Genomic DNA, 18,838 nt, shown 5'->3' on the forward strand with positions numbered 1-18,838 from the left:
GCCAGCCACAGAGAGATTGTGAGAGGTGGGGTAGATGGTACCGTTAAAGCGTACTAAACAGGTCGAAATATTGCTCGGGAAAGAAAACGGACCAGCTTTCAGATTGTGTTTAAATTCAGTCTAACTTTTTTGTGGACCTGTATTTTTATTTATTTATTTAAAGGGAAAAGCAATTGTAAATTAACTTAATTTCTTGGTTTGGAAAGATGGCGGCATTGCATTTGGGGTTCCTTCTTGTTTTCTTAATATTGCAGCACAGTGAGTATTTGTTACTTGTTTCTTAATTGTATTGCTCGGTTAAGCCTCTGAGCTACATCTAACGGTTTAGGACAGGTTTATCTTTGCAAACTCTTAACACGTTCCGACTAGTCGCGCAGTAGTTAACATGTCGAGACTCAAGCCTGTCTACCTTAATGCCCCACCCCAAGAAATCATCACCTTGTCGTTTTATATCGACAGGAGATTAAAACACACGCACAACGTTATATCTTTGGAAACAGACGTGTTCGTTTTCTGTTCGGCAAAGTTAGTATATATAATGTTGTAAATGTTTATCACGTTACCATTTAAAATGTTTAGAATATCAAAAATATTAACCTCAAGATAAAACAATAATAACTGTAAACTTTTTTTTTTTTTGTCAACATAAAAATGTTCCAAAGGGATTTGGTATATTTGTGTTGCTTTGCAATTTATCTTGTTTTCTTCCTTTGTTTTTCTTTTGCAAGTAAGAAATGTATCCATTTCATCAAACACCGAAAACAAATATGTTACTAAAATGCAGCGCGCCTAAAAGTAAAACAAAAAGTTAAAAGTATGAGTATTGTGGTTATTTGTTTACTGGAGCATTTATACTGTAGTTAAAATAAATAAATAAATTTAGCAAGATAGTGCTTCACTGATTGATGGTCCAGTGGTTAAAGAAAGATTGTTATTACGGTTCACTCACAAGTCTCAGTCGCTTTGGATAAAAGCGTCTGACAAATGACAAAATAATAATAATAATAATATTAATCTAGCAGGGCTGGTAGGTGATGTAGTCACACAGAGACATAAGTCCGATATACGCTCCTTGCAAAGGAGCCGGCGCTATGCTTTAGTGCGAGAGGTCCCAGGTAAGCAAGCGCCCGCCCTCCGCGTGTGTGTTATTGCCTCGCTCTGTGTGATGCGCGTGCCTCCGTTAACCGAGATAGCTGCAATATTGAAAACCGCAAAGTTCAAGAGCAGCACAGAGCGCCCTCCATAGGCAGAATCACCAGACGCCTGCTTCACCCACTCTAATGCAGTAATAGATATGTTATATATAGTTTTTAAAAAAAATCGAGATCATTTTCTTTTAATTTCGTTTTTTAGTTGTGCATTTCTGAGTCGTCCTGTGTACCCACCGGTTGAAAGCCCCAGTGATTCAATGTTCCCTATCAGCTTTTATACTCGAAGTGTGGCAGTTTTTATTTTTTTTTATCGGTAAAACCCCACATCTGTAATATCACGAGGGTTACTTATAAACGAGTAAACACTGGAATTGAAGGCTCTTTCAGTTTAACATTATCTGGACAAACAATGGTATTTTGTGTGGGAGTGAATAACGTCAAAGAACCACACTTCTTTAAAATGAACCGCCATTTAATTTACAAAGTACAATTTAATATATATTTTAATGCAAATTTAAAATATTTTATGGGCCATAGAACCCCCTCTGTATTTAGTTTAATACAATAGCCCCTACAATTAGGAGTTGTACATGCAACTAAGGGAGAAACAGTTTTGGAGGGCTTTGTTGCTCAGGCGCTTGGCTTATGATCATTATATTATTCTGACTAGTGTCTATTGTGTTTCTACACATTTTCTTTGCACTCTTTCTTTTCAGAAAACTGACTTTCCTTTTTCTATAGTTTCAGCTGCAGACATACACCTGACGTTGTATGCTGGCAAATTACATGAAACGGCAACTTTGACAATGTGTGTCATTTTCCCCATTTCACGTGCAGTCAGTATTGATTTGTTTTTCACACTCTGTCTGGAGTATTGCTTGTATTTGCAGTTTGTACCTGCAGCAGGGATAAAGAATGTAACTAGTGTGTTCAGCCTCATAATTTCTCTCACCATGATACTCTGTAGAGCTTTTCGTTATGTAGCAGGGCGAGGCTGGGCAGGCATCGCAAGTGATGTTGTGTGGTTTGCCTGCTGTACAGGTGTGTAACAAGTGATGCTGCTGTGAAGATGGAATTCAGATTGGAGGAGGTTATTGTGTCTTTGTGGATTCTTATTGTCAGTATTTCGTTTGACTACAGTGCAGACGGGTTTTGTGAAGGAGACAGGGACTCTCAGCTCATAATATGATTGAACCATCTACATGCATACCCATCCATTTTTGCTCATGGCACTGAGCTGGGGTATGAGGAGGAGTGTGCCAGCTGTCAACCTAGAGAGAGAGAGAGAGAGGTGTGTGTGTGTGTGTGTGTGTGTGTATGTCAGCAAGCATAGTGTTGTGTTTCAACACAAAACTCCGGTCCAGCTCAGCAGTATGCTGCATATGTATATATGGAATATGTTATTCCTTGGAAATTCTCCATTTACATGCATCTTTGGTAGTATGCTATACTGTGCAGTGCACATGGATAGAAATTCTATATAAACAAAAAGTTTTGTTTTCTGGGAGAATTCCACCAGTGTGCTACTGTATGTACTGCAAAAAGGACTTTTAGTATTCCATATATACCGTGATGTACCTGTGCTGGCCCTGTGGGCACAAAGTGAATAAACTCAACTAAACCACCTAGCAAATGCTGCATACTCTTATTCGGAATGTAGAATATACAGAATATTCACAGAATAACACAGTACTGACTGAAATGTAACATGCAGGTACATGTGCTTTGCCCTGAGTGCACATCCACCTGTGTGAGACACTGAGAATAAGGTGTCTGGTTTCAACCAGCAGCCCCCCCCCCCCCCCCCCCCCCCCCCAGCTGTCTTGTGACATCACTCCAAGGGACTATGTGCAGCACCTGTTGTGGAGGAATGTAATCCTGGGGTGTGTCAGAACCACAAGCATGCTGACTCGCTCAGAACACTTAGTGAGGTTCCTGATCACGTCGTGGACAACACCTTCCTTACATTACCGCAGCTGCTCCTCACACAGGCACTCTCCTGTCTTCAGAGGACACCTGTCTGCCTGTCTGTTCGTTGAGCTGGTATAATTATCTTGTTGCCTGTGACTTTCTGCTGAACTCCCCAAGTCACTCTATTTTTAACACCCATGTTTGGTTACAGGGGAATCCCAACCACTGTGTCAGTACTGATCACTGGCCATGTATCTTGTGTCAGTGTTGTTACGCACAGTTACCAGTCAATGCAAGTGTTGACAAATGTACATCGCTTTGAGCAGAATTTTGTATGATGAGCAAAACCGCTGTTTTATGTGAGTATCAGACAGTTGCACAGTAAGGCTTTCAGTAATTTGATGCATGTTTTTTTATTGATACTAGAGCAAGAGAAAATGTGGTTAAAATTGAGAGCAGATGGTCATACCTGAAAGTAGAAGTGAAAAGTGAATACCTATATTTTGTTTTCAATAGAAACATCTGTTTTCACCAGGGAAACTTTACATCTGTGGAGGTGCTTGGGTATGCCTGAATATATAATCCGCTCATCTTGCAAAATATTTTAACGGGAGCAGTGGTACCCAAAATGTGTATCTAGACTGGGGGTGGGACATTTACCCCCACCGCTCGGAACCCTTGTTGACTAAATATCTTGGTATCTCTAACTGTCCCATTCATAAATAGGCAAAATGTTGTAATAAGCCTGACCACAAAGTGCAGTGGCACTCCAGATAATATTAATTTACCTGTAGATGAGTGGGTGTGATATTTATAGCAACACAATGTTCCTACAATGTGCAAGACTAAAGTCCTTTTGTTTGTCAAAGTGGCAGAATCTAATCAATCATTTTGCTTTAAGAATAAACTTTTAAATGATTGAGTTCATTGCAACTCTTTTTTTTTTTTTTTTGATTGATTGCTGTGCACACCATACTGTCCTAACTATTGTCCTCTGCAGTCCCCAGTGGCTTTTTGGTGACAGTTCAGACTGAAAACGGCAAGGTGGAAGTTGAGGAGTTTGGAGGTGAGTCGCACCGTTCAGCCCAAGGAAAGAATCAAACTGGAGGTGTAGTGATACACCAAGGTCATGACCCGAGATGTATAGCAATACAAGCAGTAGTACTGACTAGTTCTTTTGTAATGTTTCTAGGCGAATGGGCAGTAGGTTATTGGTTGAAAAAGCTTTGAGCAACAAGTCTAAGCTTACAATTCCCATGGTACACCATGGCATCACAGAGTGTTTTGTTTGAACAGAGACAGTGCTGTCCTGCAAGTACCAGGTGGAGAAGGACCCCAACCCCAGAGTGGAATGGAAGAAGATCCGAAACCAGGACGTCTCTTTTGTGTACTACGATGGGAAGATTGTGGGTAGGTGTGAGAACCCAGGAGGACAGGGCAGTAATGGATGACTCATTTGCACACTCCAGTTGGCAGACCAACTGCATTTTACATGACGAAAGTAAAAGCAAATGTGAGTTATTTTGGGTTTACTTTATCAGAGAACTTTGTCAAAGTCAGAAGGAGAAAAGATTTAAGACCTTTAACAGGTGATGTAAAATTGTACTCCATCTTGTATCCTATAAATCAAGTTGTGCCTTCTGCCCATCAATTATCTGCGGTTCACCAGCTTTCCAGTAGTAATGCAGCTAAAGGGAATGTCCACATGGCATGTAAACACTGTTTTGAGAATATTTTTGTACTATTTATTTTAAATCAGCGGTAGTTGACATTGTAAATGCAGTGCAAGAGCCTGGCTGGAGTAATGAGAGACCGTTATAAAACTTTAGACCTCAACAATTCAATTTAACTGAGCTAGAAGTATTGCATCGCAAATGCTCTTAAACCTACATTAAATAATTACACTGCCCTTTTTATGCCATTGCTCCAAGTACCAGAACGGGATATACTGTAGGGCCAGGTTTCATTTTAACCCTAACACTCTGTTGCTGTTCCCAGGGAGTTTCCAGGGTCGTGCGGTGATGGAGGGAGCAAGTATCCGGATCAAGAAAGCCATGCTGCTGGATTCGGGGGAGTACCGCTGCGAGGTGTCGGCCCAACAGGACAGCCGCCCACTCGGAGAGGCCACTGTCTCTCTGACTGTGCTGGGTGAGTGTCTGTCGTCCCCGTCCCCACCCTTTTGAACTGTGTGAAAGTCCGGGTGTTAACTCTCTCCCCACCCCCCCCTCCAGTGCCCCCTGACGTGCCATCCTGTGGGATTCCTAGCTCTGTTCTGACTGGGACAGTGGTGGAGCTGACGTGCCGGGACAGGCAGGGTACCCCACCCTCACTATACCGCTGGTACAAGAACGGGGTTGTCCTCCCAAACACCCCTGCACAGGACCCCCTTTTCGCCAACTCCTCCTACACACTGAACAGCAGCTCTGGGACCCTGGTGCGACAAATTAATTAACTTTTTACAAAATTATTCCATCCGTTACAATGTATTGTGTTTAACATTTGAAGACGGTTTTCATAAGTATGCAAAATTAATTTTGGCTTGTTCGTAGATAGATGCAGATTGCTTTGTATTTTTGTTTCAGTGAAGAAACCAGACAGCGTATTTTAATGGAAGTGTTGCACTAATTGGCATTAATAATAATGTCATTTCTGGTTCAACAAAAGATTTTCTAAATATTGGTTAAAAAAAAAAAAGCTCTTGAGGAGGATGCATTAGTTTTTTCGAGATTAAGGAGTTTTACAGATGTGGAGATTTTTAATCTCACATTTTATTTAAGTTTTATGTTATTTTTACAGAGAGTTTTTTTTTTTTTTTGTATTAGTTATGTTTCTTAATTCTTGAGGTGTTGTAGAGATTGTTTTCTGAAAGATTTTCAAAGGTAGCACAATGTTAAATGTCATGCAGTCATTTTTTGGTTTCACGTTATCTGGAATGTTCATTGTTAAAGTTTTATATGAACTAGATTGGTATGGTAGCATTAATTGCGAAGCAGAGGGTTTAATAAAAATGCAGAGTATTATTTCCTTTGTTGAAAAATCTCCGCGGGATATAAACCAGACATAAGAAATAATATAAACATACTTTAACTTGGAGTTTCAGTCCATGCTTGTTAAAATAACTGTCTAATCAAAATGAACAGGCAATACAAAAAGTATTAACCAGTAACATTCACGCTGGGGAAAAAAAACGTAGAAAATATATAGCACTGAACTATTCATTTTAATTTGCAAACCCTTTGAACACCGGTGACTTATGTTACTGAAAGAAAAAAGATTTATATGAAGCAAAGTACTTCTATTCTAACCCATAGCAATGTACACAATGTTTTCCCTTACACTTGCTATATTTTAGCGTGAGTCAGTCCTGCTGCTTATTTTGAAAGGGAGGTATGGTATGGGGAGGAAAAGAAGGAGAAAGTGGGAGAGGATGATGGGTAGAATGGGGGTGGAAAAGTGTTCAATCACAAGACCCCTGGCCCAGTGAGAAGCTGAGCAGCTGTCTTGACCTCAGGGCAGTGTCTGAACTGCTGCTACTTCAAAGGAAGGGAAAGTGCGCCCTCGTGTGGCAAATTCAGGAACTACACATTTAGTTCCTGTAGTGCATCTGTTTCTGTGATGCTCTACAATGACTTTGAGAAGTGTTTCCCAGATTGGTGATCCTCAGAGGGTTAACCCCAGTGTAAAGATCACATCTTGAACTTTTGATAAGTGGCATCCCCACATACCAAACTATGTGAAGTTAATACAAATATTATTATATGTCTAATTTAGTGTTTGATCGAAAAACAATTCATTCCACAGTATATAAGCATGTATCTGTGTACAGCAGTGTAAAAGGGATCCTTCCATTGATTTTTTTTTTACTTCTTGCAGACAGAAGGGGGAGGATTCAAGGGGATATTGTTTTATTGCTGCAGCCTGACATTACTGGTAACCCCCTCATGTGAAATAAATTGATCAGTCACTCAATTATTTGAAAAGTACTTTTGCATGAAACATTATATTTGCCTTTTACACACTGCTGTATTGTTTTGTTTTTTTTTCTCAAAAAGCTCCATTAGAGAAAGGCAACTAGTTGATTTTTAACCATTTCACTGCCATATTGCTTCAAAAACAGGACATACTTTGTCACATATCCATTTTACTCTTTCACAGATCATTCAGTTTGACATGACATGCCCCTTTAATTATGCCCCCGGGACATTTTTGTCTTCACACACTCATATTTCTACCTATACGGTATTGTACGGGGCAGAATGGGTTTTAAGGTTGTTCTTACTAGGAAATCTTTTAAGCGGCCGTCCTTTGTGTTATTAGGAAAGACCTGATTTCAATAGCGGTGGTACTGAGCTGCCTGCTAACCCTGTGTGTGGTGTGTCTTCTGAGTAGCAGTTCAACACAGTGTCGAAGGGAGACTCCGGGCAGTACCAGTGTGAGGCCTCCAATGGAGTGGGGGAGCCCCAGCGATGCGCTGCCAAGTTCATGCAGATCGGTGAGTCTGCTGCGCTCCTGCCCGGTGCACCTCTGTCGTGTTATTTTGATGCTATCCCGATTGCAGTGATTTTGAACCCTGCTGGTTTACTTGTTTTGCCTCTCAGATGACATGAATGTGTCGGGGATCGTGGCTGCTGTGGTGGTGGTGTCCCTGGTGGTCTCGATGTGTGGGCTGGGGGTCGTCTTTGCACACCGCCAAGGATACTTCAACAGTGAGTACATGCCTGTCTCCCAGCCAGGGGCTGCTCTTTTAAATGGGAAGTGAGGAAGCTCAAGCAGCTAAAGAATGAGGAGCAGACACAAAGAAACGTGGCTCAGTGGTGTCCCTCCAAAGCTACAGAGCTATAACTGAGGCCCCAGCACGTCACACTTTTACAGTTTGACGTGTATCTAGGGAAACAATTTATTTACTTTTAATGAAATGTGCTGCATACTTCAGTTCAAGTTATTGACAGTATCAGAATTTGGGGGTATATGAAGGGATCTGTCTGTTGTCATGTCACATCATCTGTACCTACTATGGTTGTGGCATTTGTTGTACTTTACATAGTTTAAGCTTGAACCTTTATCTGTAAAAAAAAAAAAAAAAAAAAAAAACTAGATCACCTCACAAAATACTAGTATGTAATAAATTAAATTTAATCAATTTTGCATAATTCTGCAACAGCAGGCCTGTATATATAACAACTGATTGTACTTTTTTCTCTATTTTCCTGTACAGAGGGACATGGGAGGTAATTATTCCAGATTTCTTTGTGTTCCAGAACTGCTTTGATTTTAAAGGTGTGATGAATATATTAACAGCATTGTGAGAAGACCTTGTGGGTGGGGTAGATGTTTTTGGGTTTTCATATTCATGCGTCGTCAGTGTTACAGCTTGGTCTAACATCTAATTCATGTTGCCATGGTTTTCAACAGTCTGCCGGGGGGTGGGGGTGGGGGGTGTGTGTGTGTGTGACAACACTGATATTCTTATACGAATCATAGGATACCATAAAAATGCATGTCGCAACATTGGAAAGCTCGCAGGAGTCAATAAAATTGTGACCTGTGGAAATCCTGCAGTGAGACTGGCTAACCCCCAGCATGCTGTAACCTATGGTAATGCCTGCCGTGAGTTCCCTCCTCAAAGTGCTTTTTCAGATGTTTTCACCTACTTGAAAATCTCTGCATCGCAGATCATTTTGGATTCCCCAATACGAAGACATTGTTCAGATCAGCAACCAAAATCTCAAAACAGTTGAAACGTGAGTCCAGCATGTGATCGCCGAGTGTGTTTCTCAATAGGGCAATGTCAGTCCACCAGACTCCTTCCATTTGCAGCTTCAAGTTTGAAGCCAGATATCATGAGGTGAATGGTTGGATCAGGGCTGGGCAATTCTGGCCTTTCTAGGCCAGTTGTTTGTTCCAACTGTGTTCATAATTGTTTAATTGATCAAGTCCCAAAGCCGTTGATTATCTCATTACTCCCTGTTAAACCTGATGTAACATTGCCCTTCAGGACTGGACTTGTCTTTCCCTGATAAACCACTTAACATAATGGCAGGACTGCCCTTTAGTGGCCACTTCAGTTAGATACCTGGCCTTGTGTTTGCCTTGTACACTTGACCATTGTGTTATGTGTTATTTTGTTTTTCCCCACTGGGGATGAAATTCACATATTTGCATATGTTCTGGGGGGTATCTGCCCGTTCACCCATCTGTCTGTATGTCGTACTTAGAATTTTGCATATTGCTATTTTTTAATCTATTCTATTGATGCACGATCATAATATTTTTCATCATACTTAACGTTTTAATTTTGAATTTGCAGTTGTGGCAGATTATGTTACTTAAATACTTGTTTTAATTATATTACTACAATGTTATACTTATGTTAATAAATATATAAGTATAATCTTATAGACAACTTTATTTATAGCAAATATGAACATTTTAGAGTTACTGGTTGAATAGCTAAGGGAATGCCCTTTTTGATTATCATATGCAGTTCACTGTTCAATGGATATGTTATTTGATTTATATCATAACTTTTGAAAAACTCATCTTTATGAAATATGTAAACCCATAAGTATCTCAAACATTTCTTTTTGTTTTAGAACTGGATCAAGTGAGTACTGTACCGCTCCTCAAGATGTAAGTTATGCTTTTATTTTTATTTTTGTCTTTTTCATCCTTATGCCGGCTATAAAAGGGCAGCTGACCGGGAAATGTGACTAATACAACGCTTGTATGAAATATCACAAGGAACCCCCTTCATTGCAGCCACCAAAGTGTTTAGTGAATTAGAGAACTAACCTTGGTCCTGAAAGGGTTAAGCATTTTCCAGTGGGATGCTTCCCTAGGGCCAGGTTTTTTTTTTGTTTGTTTGTTTTTTGGCTGTATTTGACTTCCTATAGATTCACATATTATTTTTTACAGTAGCATCTGGAGTTGACCATTTTTTTCTGAACTCTACATTATAAAGTACTTCAGAAACCATAAAAACCTTTTTTCAACACTTTAGTATTTTTTTAAACACTATTAAAAAAAAATAAAATAATAATAATAATAATGTTGAGCGGGTCACAATGACAATTCTTGCTGTTTTTATGCCTTTTAATGGAGTAAATAACACCAAATCCATTTACTAATAGAAATCCAAAATGTGCTAAATAGTTAGTTATATTAATTGAAGGTGGTGTTTGGTTTTCCATGTGATCATGTTTTATATGTAAAAATTGTTTAGTTTTACTCAGAGTACCAAACGAAGGAACATTATACCTTGTCAATTCAGACAATTCTATAATTAGTTTTACTCTGATTTAGTGTTCTGGGTGAATTATTGTAGGAAATGTCTAATGAAATATCAGAAAAGCTTAGAAAGCCTGCAGTTGAAAGGAGCTGTGTTGATAATGGACGAATGCAAACCTTTTATTTCAGTATTCCCAGGATTTCAAACATACCCAGTCCTTCATGCTGTGAGGAGCCAGAGCCCCTTCCAAGAGCCTCTGTGAGGACAACCCAGGACTGTCCACATTCCCTTCCTCCATATTCCCAGGACTGAGACCACTACCCTCCTCCCTGCACCAATCTAGATCTGTGAAACATGAACTGGACTGAACAAGGGAATTCCCTGCCTTGCTGTCAGGCTGCAGACATGTGAATGTTTCTTTATTATCACCATTGTATTCCAACAGGAGTTTCCTTTGGATGATGTATTCAAGTAAGAGCTGTGTTGGAGAATCTGCAGGCTCCCTGACTCCTGTGGCAGCAGCGTGCTGCAGTTTTTATATTGTATAATTACGTTGCCTTGTATCACGATCTTCAATTCCCGTCTTAATACTTAACTCCTAGGTTACACTGCCATTTAGTGGAATGAAGGTGCACACACAACAATTACCCTGAATCCGCCTGAAGATCTTTTTGATAGCGATGGGTTGAAGATTTAACAAATAACGAAAATGTTTGAAATATTTATGGATTATCTGTAAAATAGGGTTAAGAGCTAGCAGTCTATTCTCAATAATTCTGAAGTATTCTTAGCAGTCCGATCTCTTTCAAGGCTGGTTCATACTTCAAATGTGTAACAGTTGCTGGTGGCGATTTTCCCCAGTTGAATTTTTCCAAACTGTAGATAGTCGTCTCGCATGTGATTGCAGCCAATGTCGGCTAGACATTTTCAGCCCCCCTGGTATTCATTTTTCCACTTCACTGTAAAAAAAAAAAAAAAAAATCGCAGTGGGAATGACTGGGCCCAGGACAAACGTCCCATTCCACATGGGATATGGAACGTGGCCAGAAATTTGAGAGTGGTTACTGAATTACCTGTTTGTTATTCTTGGAGACCACTACAAGTAGAATAGAAACTCAACTACAGCATTGCAATAAAACTTGATAGAACACAGTAATGACTTTCTTTTTATATGGCTACCTTTTTATTGTGTTTTCTTATTTTTATTATCTGAACCTTTTAATGTAATTAAAATATTGGCTCTTCTCAGTTTTACTATATTGCTCTGTTTGACTGTATCTGAATCCTGCAGTTAATCAGAGGTATTGAGTGTACCCCCTAAATGTACCAGTGTATTTTAATTAGGAACCTGTTTGTTTCATCAGAGTAACTGCTTCTGCTTGGAGTGAGTGCCTCTTGTATTGTTCTGTGATGTACAAGCTGGAATTGTATTACTTTGCACAGACTTTTTTGTGAAATGTAAATTAAACTTTGTGGTTTTCTTATATAATGTGGAGTGTTGAAGTCTCTGTTTTTGTACAGATCCCAATAAATGAAACTTGATGGTTAATCCAGCATACCCCTCCACACGACAATTGCTGTTATTGATACACATTACAAGTGAACCCTATGAATGACAACCATAAAACCTGCAGTTCTCAAGAGTAGTGGGTCTGTTTTAATGATCTGAACAGCAGCAGGTCAAAATACCAAATCTTATCTAAAAGGTTGGAGAACTCTGGGTTATAGCATTAAAACAGACCCAATATTCTTTCTAGTGCAATCAGCAACCCTTGACTTTAGAATGAGGACCTGAAATGGCACTGGTGCAGCGTGAATAACATAATAATGTTTTTTATAGGACCTGTATGACCTGATTTTCCAATAAAATGTACAGCTTAAAAAAAAAAAAATCTAAACAGAAGCAAAACATTGAAAAATATTCTTTACTGCTTTCCAACTGCAAATAAAATCATGATCGTCAGGCATTACTTTGATGGTAGATCTTATTAGTACAGTGGTCTGCTTGACAGTCAGCTACGAGATGATAATGTTCTCTAAGCCAGGTTCTGTTGCTTAACTGGAGACAACTAAATGTATCTCATTTGTGACAGCATTTTGATATTTGTTACTAGTGTGATGTCATGATCAATATACTACCCCAGCTGCTTTAAGTTTAGTCTGAATAGGGTGCATGCATTTGCTTCTTGTGCAAGAGGCAGAGTCTGATTAGTCACTCCATTCTGTATTTTTACCAGTAGTGGAACTAGTAACAGTTGCTATCTTTAAAAAAATAATAATAATAATAATACTGTATTTGCAGATGGAGAGTGAAATCACAATTATACATTTTTTGATTAATGCTTTTTTAATTTTTTTTAATTTTTATTTACTAGGTGGCTTGTTATAATCTACCATAGATATAAAAGCTGTAATTTAAGTTCTTAGTGATCTTAGTAACTGACTGCCAGTCCAAACCCTAGTCCTGGGTTTGTTTCACATATTTAACCCAGCTGCCTTTCAAGCTGTAACCAATAAGACACGTGTACAATGAATACCGGAGGCACATTACTAGAGCTGCACGAACCGAGTATTGAGCTGTGTACAGAAATCAGCTGCTGATAATCAAGTGAAGGTCACTGGTGTTGATTAGACTAATTTACCATTCAAAGTGAAACAACTGAAGAAACAGCTGCTTGATTTGTATAGATTGCTGTTCTCCAGAGAGAGAAAGTCAACACAAATCCAAGCATCTGTTTCTTCAGTTATTTCACATTGCATGGTAAATTAGCCCAATCACCACCAATGACCCTCAGCTGATTGTCAACATCTGATTTCTATGTAGACCTCAATCCAAATAATTGGTTTGTGCAGCACTACATACAAGGTGAATATACAAAATGTTTTTGATAGTCTTACATTCTTTAAACTTTTACACAAAAACATGGTTTGCAGAATCTAGTCCAAAACACTAGAAAGACTGCTGTACATTTTAAACAGTTTACAGTGAGTAAAATGAGAAATTCCATTTTATGCAATGTCTGATATGCTAGACCAACCCTGGTCCTGGAAAGCTACTGTGGTTGCTGGTTTTCATTTCAACCAATCTGTTACTTAATTGAACTAATTATTGCCTTAATTAGACAAGATTAAAATGTGTTCCATATCTTTAGCCACTGATGATGCAAAAAAAGACACCTATAAATCCTGCTGGATAGGGACTCTCCAGGACCAGGGTTGGAGACCCCTACGCTAAACTAAGGATGAGGAAGTCAGTCATATTTTGACCTGCACCCAAACCAGCTGAAGTTATATTAATAAACAACTATCAGTTTTATGATCATTATCCTTTTAATTACTATTGTTGTATAAACTACTTACACAAATACTGCATTTAGCTATAAGTCATTCATTTACATCAGTAAACTATATTTTAAAAATACACAGGCTTATCCTTTGATGCATAATGAAGATAACTAATCCCAAAATGCGGTTAAACATTTAATCTTTAATTCATGTTCATGAAAGTACACTATTTTCCTTGCCCTGCCACTCAAAAGCTGACCACATCCAACCCGAAGTTTACTGAAACTTATCTAACCCAAACCTGTCTGACCCGTGCATCACTACACTAGACCTATATTAGCTGTGTGAATTGTATGCAGCAATCATGTGAAAGCAGAAGAATCCCTTCACAAGGGACATGACTAAGTGCACTGACCAACATGTCCATCCTAGAATGGAAATGTTTGCAGAAAACCACTACCAAAAAACAACTAAGTGACTCATGACAGATCAAGCCTGCAGATGTGTGCAGCATATTGTAACATGCAACTCACATGCTACATTGACCAAATCATAACTCTTCAAACACTGTATATTTCTCGTTAAGTGAACCCAATATGAAAAGTATTTAACAAGCAAATACATTAACAAAGTTATTTATTAAATAACTACTGAAGTATCCAGTAACATGAAAAGAAAGACAAGGGACACCAACATTGCTGGGAGCAGAGCAGGGGATTACTTAGGGGTCACTTCTTCTAACTTGGGCTCTGGGAAAGAAAGAGAGAGGGGATGTCAGTGTCTCGAGATCATTTAATTTTAAAACATGATAGATTCAGGCAACCATTTGGCTTGCTGCAAAGAATCAGTGAACTGTGGCATTGGACGACAAGACAGTAACTATGCTAATAAGTACTTGCTGTACAGTACTAGGGTGTACAGGTTTGGATTCTGTAGTCATAGTAGAGCAGAGCACCAGAACTTACCAACAAATTTGAAGTCTGGAAATTTGGTGAGGTCCCCGCCACCATACAGCCTCTGCAGTTTGGTCAGCTCATCATTCAAGTTCCTCTGGTACTCTGGGCCAGCATCCACAACTCCTCCAGCACTCCTGCAGGATGGGGGTGAGAAAGAAGCAGTTTAGACTCCAAAACTCTATACACCTACAAATATGATCATCTGATTGACAGGAAAAGCAGACAGGTATAAAAGCCAAGGTAACTTTCACATTTCTCTCAACCTTCAATCTGTGGAAGTTATCAAATAAGTAATCAAACCAGGTACATTTAAAGGTTTCTTTATAGTCAGTGCCGTGCTTTGAGTTTACCTCCTCATTTTCTGCCTTGCAAGATAGGCAGTTGTCGAATATCAAAACCAAGGTGGTCAAAACATTGTGACAAATGTCAACTCTAATAAATTATAAGAGTTGTCTTGACCAAATGAACAGATCACAAGCAAGCAAGGTACTCACTTGCTCTTGGTGGTGTACTCTCTGAGCTTCTCAACAAAGAGCTTTTGCACAGGGTCCAATTCCTTTGCCTTGTTAAAGGCGACAGCTGTCAACCCCAAGTTCCTGCGGAGCTGCAGGGAGACAGCCGAACGCAGGAGGGGATAGAGCTGGGATAAGCGCTGCATAATCATCCTGGGGTATCACTGTACAGAGAAAGAGAAAGACAGGGGTTAGAGTATAGAGGGAATACATAGGGAAATCATCCATAACTTTAGAACTCAAAGTTAAAACTATGTCAAGTAGACATGTTTTTGTTGAACAATTTGTTTCACAAATGGGGGCATCACAGCAGGAAATTAAAGAGAACATAGTAAACTGACAACATGACTGGCACTTAACTGAAATCAATTGTGGGCAGTTTTATTTATGAAGCTCAGGAAGGACGACTACAGGTAGAAAAGCATCTTGTTAGATGAAATGACCATGTACAGGATCATCTAAATAAGAGGGGTGGCTCTCAAGTCAAAGCTTTCTATAGTTTAGGTGTCAGTAATGTAAAAGATAAGGTTACAATGACCCTGTCAGTATGTGAAGAGTAACATCTTGGGTCATGTCTTATCAGTGCTGTGTGTAAATATAGGAATTATGCATTATCTACACCACTGCTGTGTAAAAAAAAAAAAAAAAAAAAAAGTATCCATATATACACAAACAGCAGTGTTTTCAATGTTGTTTGATTTCCTTTTACTATTTACACCACTATGTTAACCTATCCCCAACCTTAACTGTTACTGACGGATAAATCAATAAGGCTAACTAACGTTAGCTAAAAACATAACCCTAACCCAGTCATTCATACTGGTGCAAGTAAGGAGGCCAATGGCCTAAATTGGTTTAAGTAGCAGTCATTTCCACTGCCAGTCTGAAGGCAAAAGAACAGCAGACTACCATACTTTTTGTAACTAATAATTTAACACAGAAATACTGAGAAGACATTTAGAATTACGTTTCGTAAGCATTATAAACATAACTGCACAACCATTGAAAATAATAATTATTAACACACACAGCGAAGGCCGAATTGTACAGTGGTCACCTTGTAGATAGCTACCATTACTATGTATTTGTCCTGGAAGCCACACTGAATTAAAATGGATTTTTTTATAATTCATCAATATTAATAAATAAACAAACACATAAACAAATAAATTAATTATTAAGTTCATTATTTCAAACGTGATTTAACTGACACATCATTTAATATTTATTATTATATTTCACACAAGTTTTAATATAATATATATATATATATAATAATATATATATAATATATATATATATAATATATATATTATATATATATAAAGAAAAATTATCTTCCCAAAAATCGTATACTTAGAATTAATTCAAGACCATAATACTATTGTGTTGGTTTTAGGACTAAATTTTTCAGTGGAACAAAATCCTGCGACTAAGAGACGTGACACCCTTGCCCTTTTCGAACGGAACCGATTCGGCGTCACGTGAGTGCACTTTGGCTGTCATGTCAGTACACTCTTGTAAATAAAAAAATATATATATATATATATATTTTTCAATTCAAAGACTACAATAAACTTTTATATATAAATAATATATTTATTTCTATACTTTTTCGTAAATAAACTACTGATAAAGAAAGAAAATACTGACTTTTTTTTACAGCTTCCGGTGATCAATTGAATATCGAAATCATATCATTTTTTGCTATATTCCATTTTTGCACAATAAATCCAATTGGACATAAGGATCTAGATAACACCAGCCTTTGTGGTTTTACCTTTTAATGTATTTGTTTAAATGTATAAGAGGGACTACAATTGCCATCTTGGAAGGTTTAACTGCTCAATTATCGAGCAACATGAGGCGACGAGGGGTTTGTTGGGAATTGTAGTCCAGTTCATCATGCTTTCTTTAATTGATATTTAATACAGAAGCTTTCGTTTATACACATGTGTACTACACATACAATAATGTACAGAGTTCATGTTGATAAATAAAATGTTATATATTAATTTCAGTGTTTTTTGTTTTGTTTTGTTTTTGCATGGCCATGTTTCCACCAAGCCACCCCCTCTCGCCTAGTACTAGTCCGCTGAATCGGGTTCAGAAATAGTGGTAAACGGACATACCAAATTCTGGGACAAATTATCCTGTAAATATCTATTTTGAAGGTAAGTTATGTTAAATATTGGTATTTAAATCTGCGGGGTGTGGTTGTGTGTTTTCTATTTTAACAGTCGGAGTCGTGCGTTTACTGCACTTTCTCAGACATAACAGTGTGTTGGCGAAGTTACTATATTTGTGCAAGAAGCTATGGCTCTAGTCTGACTGTAGCTTCACGTTGTTGTACTATACGAAAAAGTTAACACGCGTTTCTGTGCAGCCCTTCGTTCTTTTTGTGGGGATCTGTTTTTGTCTATGCATAAAATTGTAGTCAAACAGTGTTTTGGTCATGTGGTTTAATAACTTTTAATATTGCTTAGTTTGTCGAGTTAGCTTACTCACCATTGGCGATCTTGAAGCGTTTTAGTATAATGTATTGCTTACGCAGATCTTTGAAGTTTTTGTGTTTACTGAATAGCTCGCATCGCTTAACTCCTTGATCTGTGTATTGATGTGTGGAAAGCGTGTATACTAAATACCCGTTTGCATTTGTGTGAAAAAAATATATAGTATATTTTATAACAAGCTTAACGAATGTTTAATCGGTGAATCGATGCTTTGAATCAAAATTGTAAGTACTGATGATGATACGGCATCTTCTGTATTTCTTTTTCGTATTTACCTTGCGAGTGAAGGTTCTGTTGAGGGGGTAGTTTAAATCTATATTTGAAAAACTGTCCGCTAGTATTATTCAGTCCAGTAAGTTAGTATCTGTCCCTCTGGTTCGAATAGTAAGTCTCGCTGTTTATATCTCTGCCAGGATTTCCGGCCTGCTGGCATTACCCTTTTGTTTTGTTTCCGTTTGTTTCTATTTCCGTTTGTAGTTTTCACATTTGAAACAAGAATGTCTGGTAAAACCCGGGCAGATCTTTCTTTTAAAAGTTGATAGCTCTATTTTGATATGCCATTATAATCAACAGCATTGTGAGGGTTTGTTTGAGCCGCTGGCGTGCAGAGGGCGCGGTTTATTTACACCATTTTAAAACTACGTTGTTGCGCCATGGGGGGTGATAACATTGATATTTTTAGTTTATAAATCTTTGCGAAAACACCAACCATTTTTAGAATAGGCATTTCAACATTTCAGTTATATAATGTAAGGTTTAAAAGGTTTTAAGAGTGAATAACAGTGGGCCTAGTACAGTCGTAGTTGTTCTACCCAAAAAGGCAGTAAGGCCTTCTAGTCTGACTGCATTGGCACAATACAACGGACGATTTCATATGATGTTAATTTATCATCATATTAATGGTACACACACTTTGAAATAATAATGTCATCAGCAAAACAGAAAAGCCAGAGCTAAACCATGTGTGACAGACGTTACAAATACACAACAGTTTACCGAACTGAATTTGGAAACTACTAGAACCTTTCGCTACACTGTGTGAAGCTATATTGCCAACAATGCAAACCACACCAAAATTGTAACCTAATGCAGTTGTTAAAAAAGGTCTTTATTAATTAGCACTGCGGATGACTTCACTCAGAAAACATACGGCCAGTAATTCAAGGGATTCCAGGTTTGCACTGTAGCGTTAATGTATATTTCATATATTGGAATGTACTGGAAATCTAATTGTTTTTCAGGTACAGTTTTACTATTGTGCTGTTATGGTAGCTAACTAATT

General features: G+C 38.2%; 3 protein-coding genes across 7 annotated transcripts in view; 2 read left to right on the forward strand and 1 right to left on the reverse strand.

Annotated features, from left to right (window-relative positions):
* On the forward strand, window positions 1-14,325 carry jam2a (junctional adhesion molecule 2a). Of its 4 annotated transcripts, XM_041258912.1 has the most exons (12): window positions 1-258; window positions 4,063-4,128; window positions 4,359-4,472; window positions 5,061-5,210; window positions 5,294-5,496; window positions 6,936-6,992; window positions 7,452-7,554; window positions 7,661-7,768; window positions 8,278-8,290; window positions 8,735-8,803; window positions 9,656-9,692; window positions 10,479-14,325. In XM_041258912.1, the coding sequence occupies exons 1-12, from the start codon at window positions 207-209 to the stop codon at window positions 10,518-10,520; spliced, it is 1,014 nt and encodes a 337-aa protein (XP_041114846.1). In that variant the 5' UTR covers window positions 1-206; the 3' UTR covers window positions 10,521-14,325. The 4 variants fall into 4 exon arrangements, with proteins under 4 accessions (XP_041114846.1, XP_041114850.1, XP_041114847.1 ...); XM_041258916.1 differs by lacking the exon at window positions 8,735-8,803; XM_041258913.1 differs by lacking the exon at window positions 6,936-6,992.
* On the reverse strand, window positions 12,202-17,941 carry atp5pf (ATP synthase peripheral stalk subunit F6). The gene is made up of 4 exons (XM_041258917.1): window positions 17,832-17,941; window positions 15,026-15,207; window positions 14,541-14,665; window positions 12,202-14,324 (listed from the first exon to the last, which is right to left on the reverse strand). Exons 2-4 carry the CDS (start codon window positions 15,193-15,195, stop codon window positions 14,293-14,295), a joined length of 327 nt encoding a protein of 108 aa, XP_041114851.1. The 5' UTR covers window positions 15,196-15,207; window positions 17,832-17,941; the 3' UTR covers window positions 12,202-14,292.
* LOC121320518 (GA-binding protein alpha chain-like) overlaps window positions 17,094-18,838 on the forward strand; it is a 20,501-nt gene continuing 18,756 nt past the window's right edge. The window contains exon 1 of one of the 2 annotated variants that reach the window (XM_041258911.1): window positions 17,094-17,217. The gene's annotated coding sequence lies outside the window, so the exon portion shown is untranslated. The remainder of the gene's footprint in view (window positions 17,218-18,838) is intronic. The other variant, XM_041258910.1, reaches the window with a different exon arrangement.

This window comes from Polyodon spathula, chromosome 9, assembly GCF_017654505.1.
Source record: "Polyodon spathula isolate WHYD16114869_AA chromosome 9, ASM1765450v1, whole genome shotgun sequence".
In the NCBI taxonomy this organism is placed as follows: Eukaryota; Metazoa; Chordata; class Actinopteri; order Acipenseriformes; family Polyodontidae; genus Polyodon; species Polyodon spathula.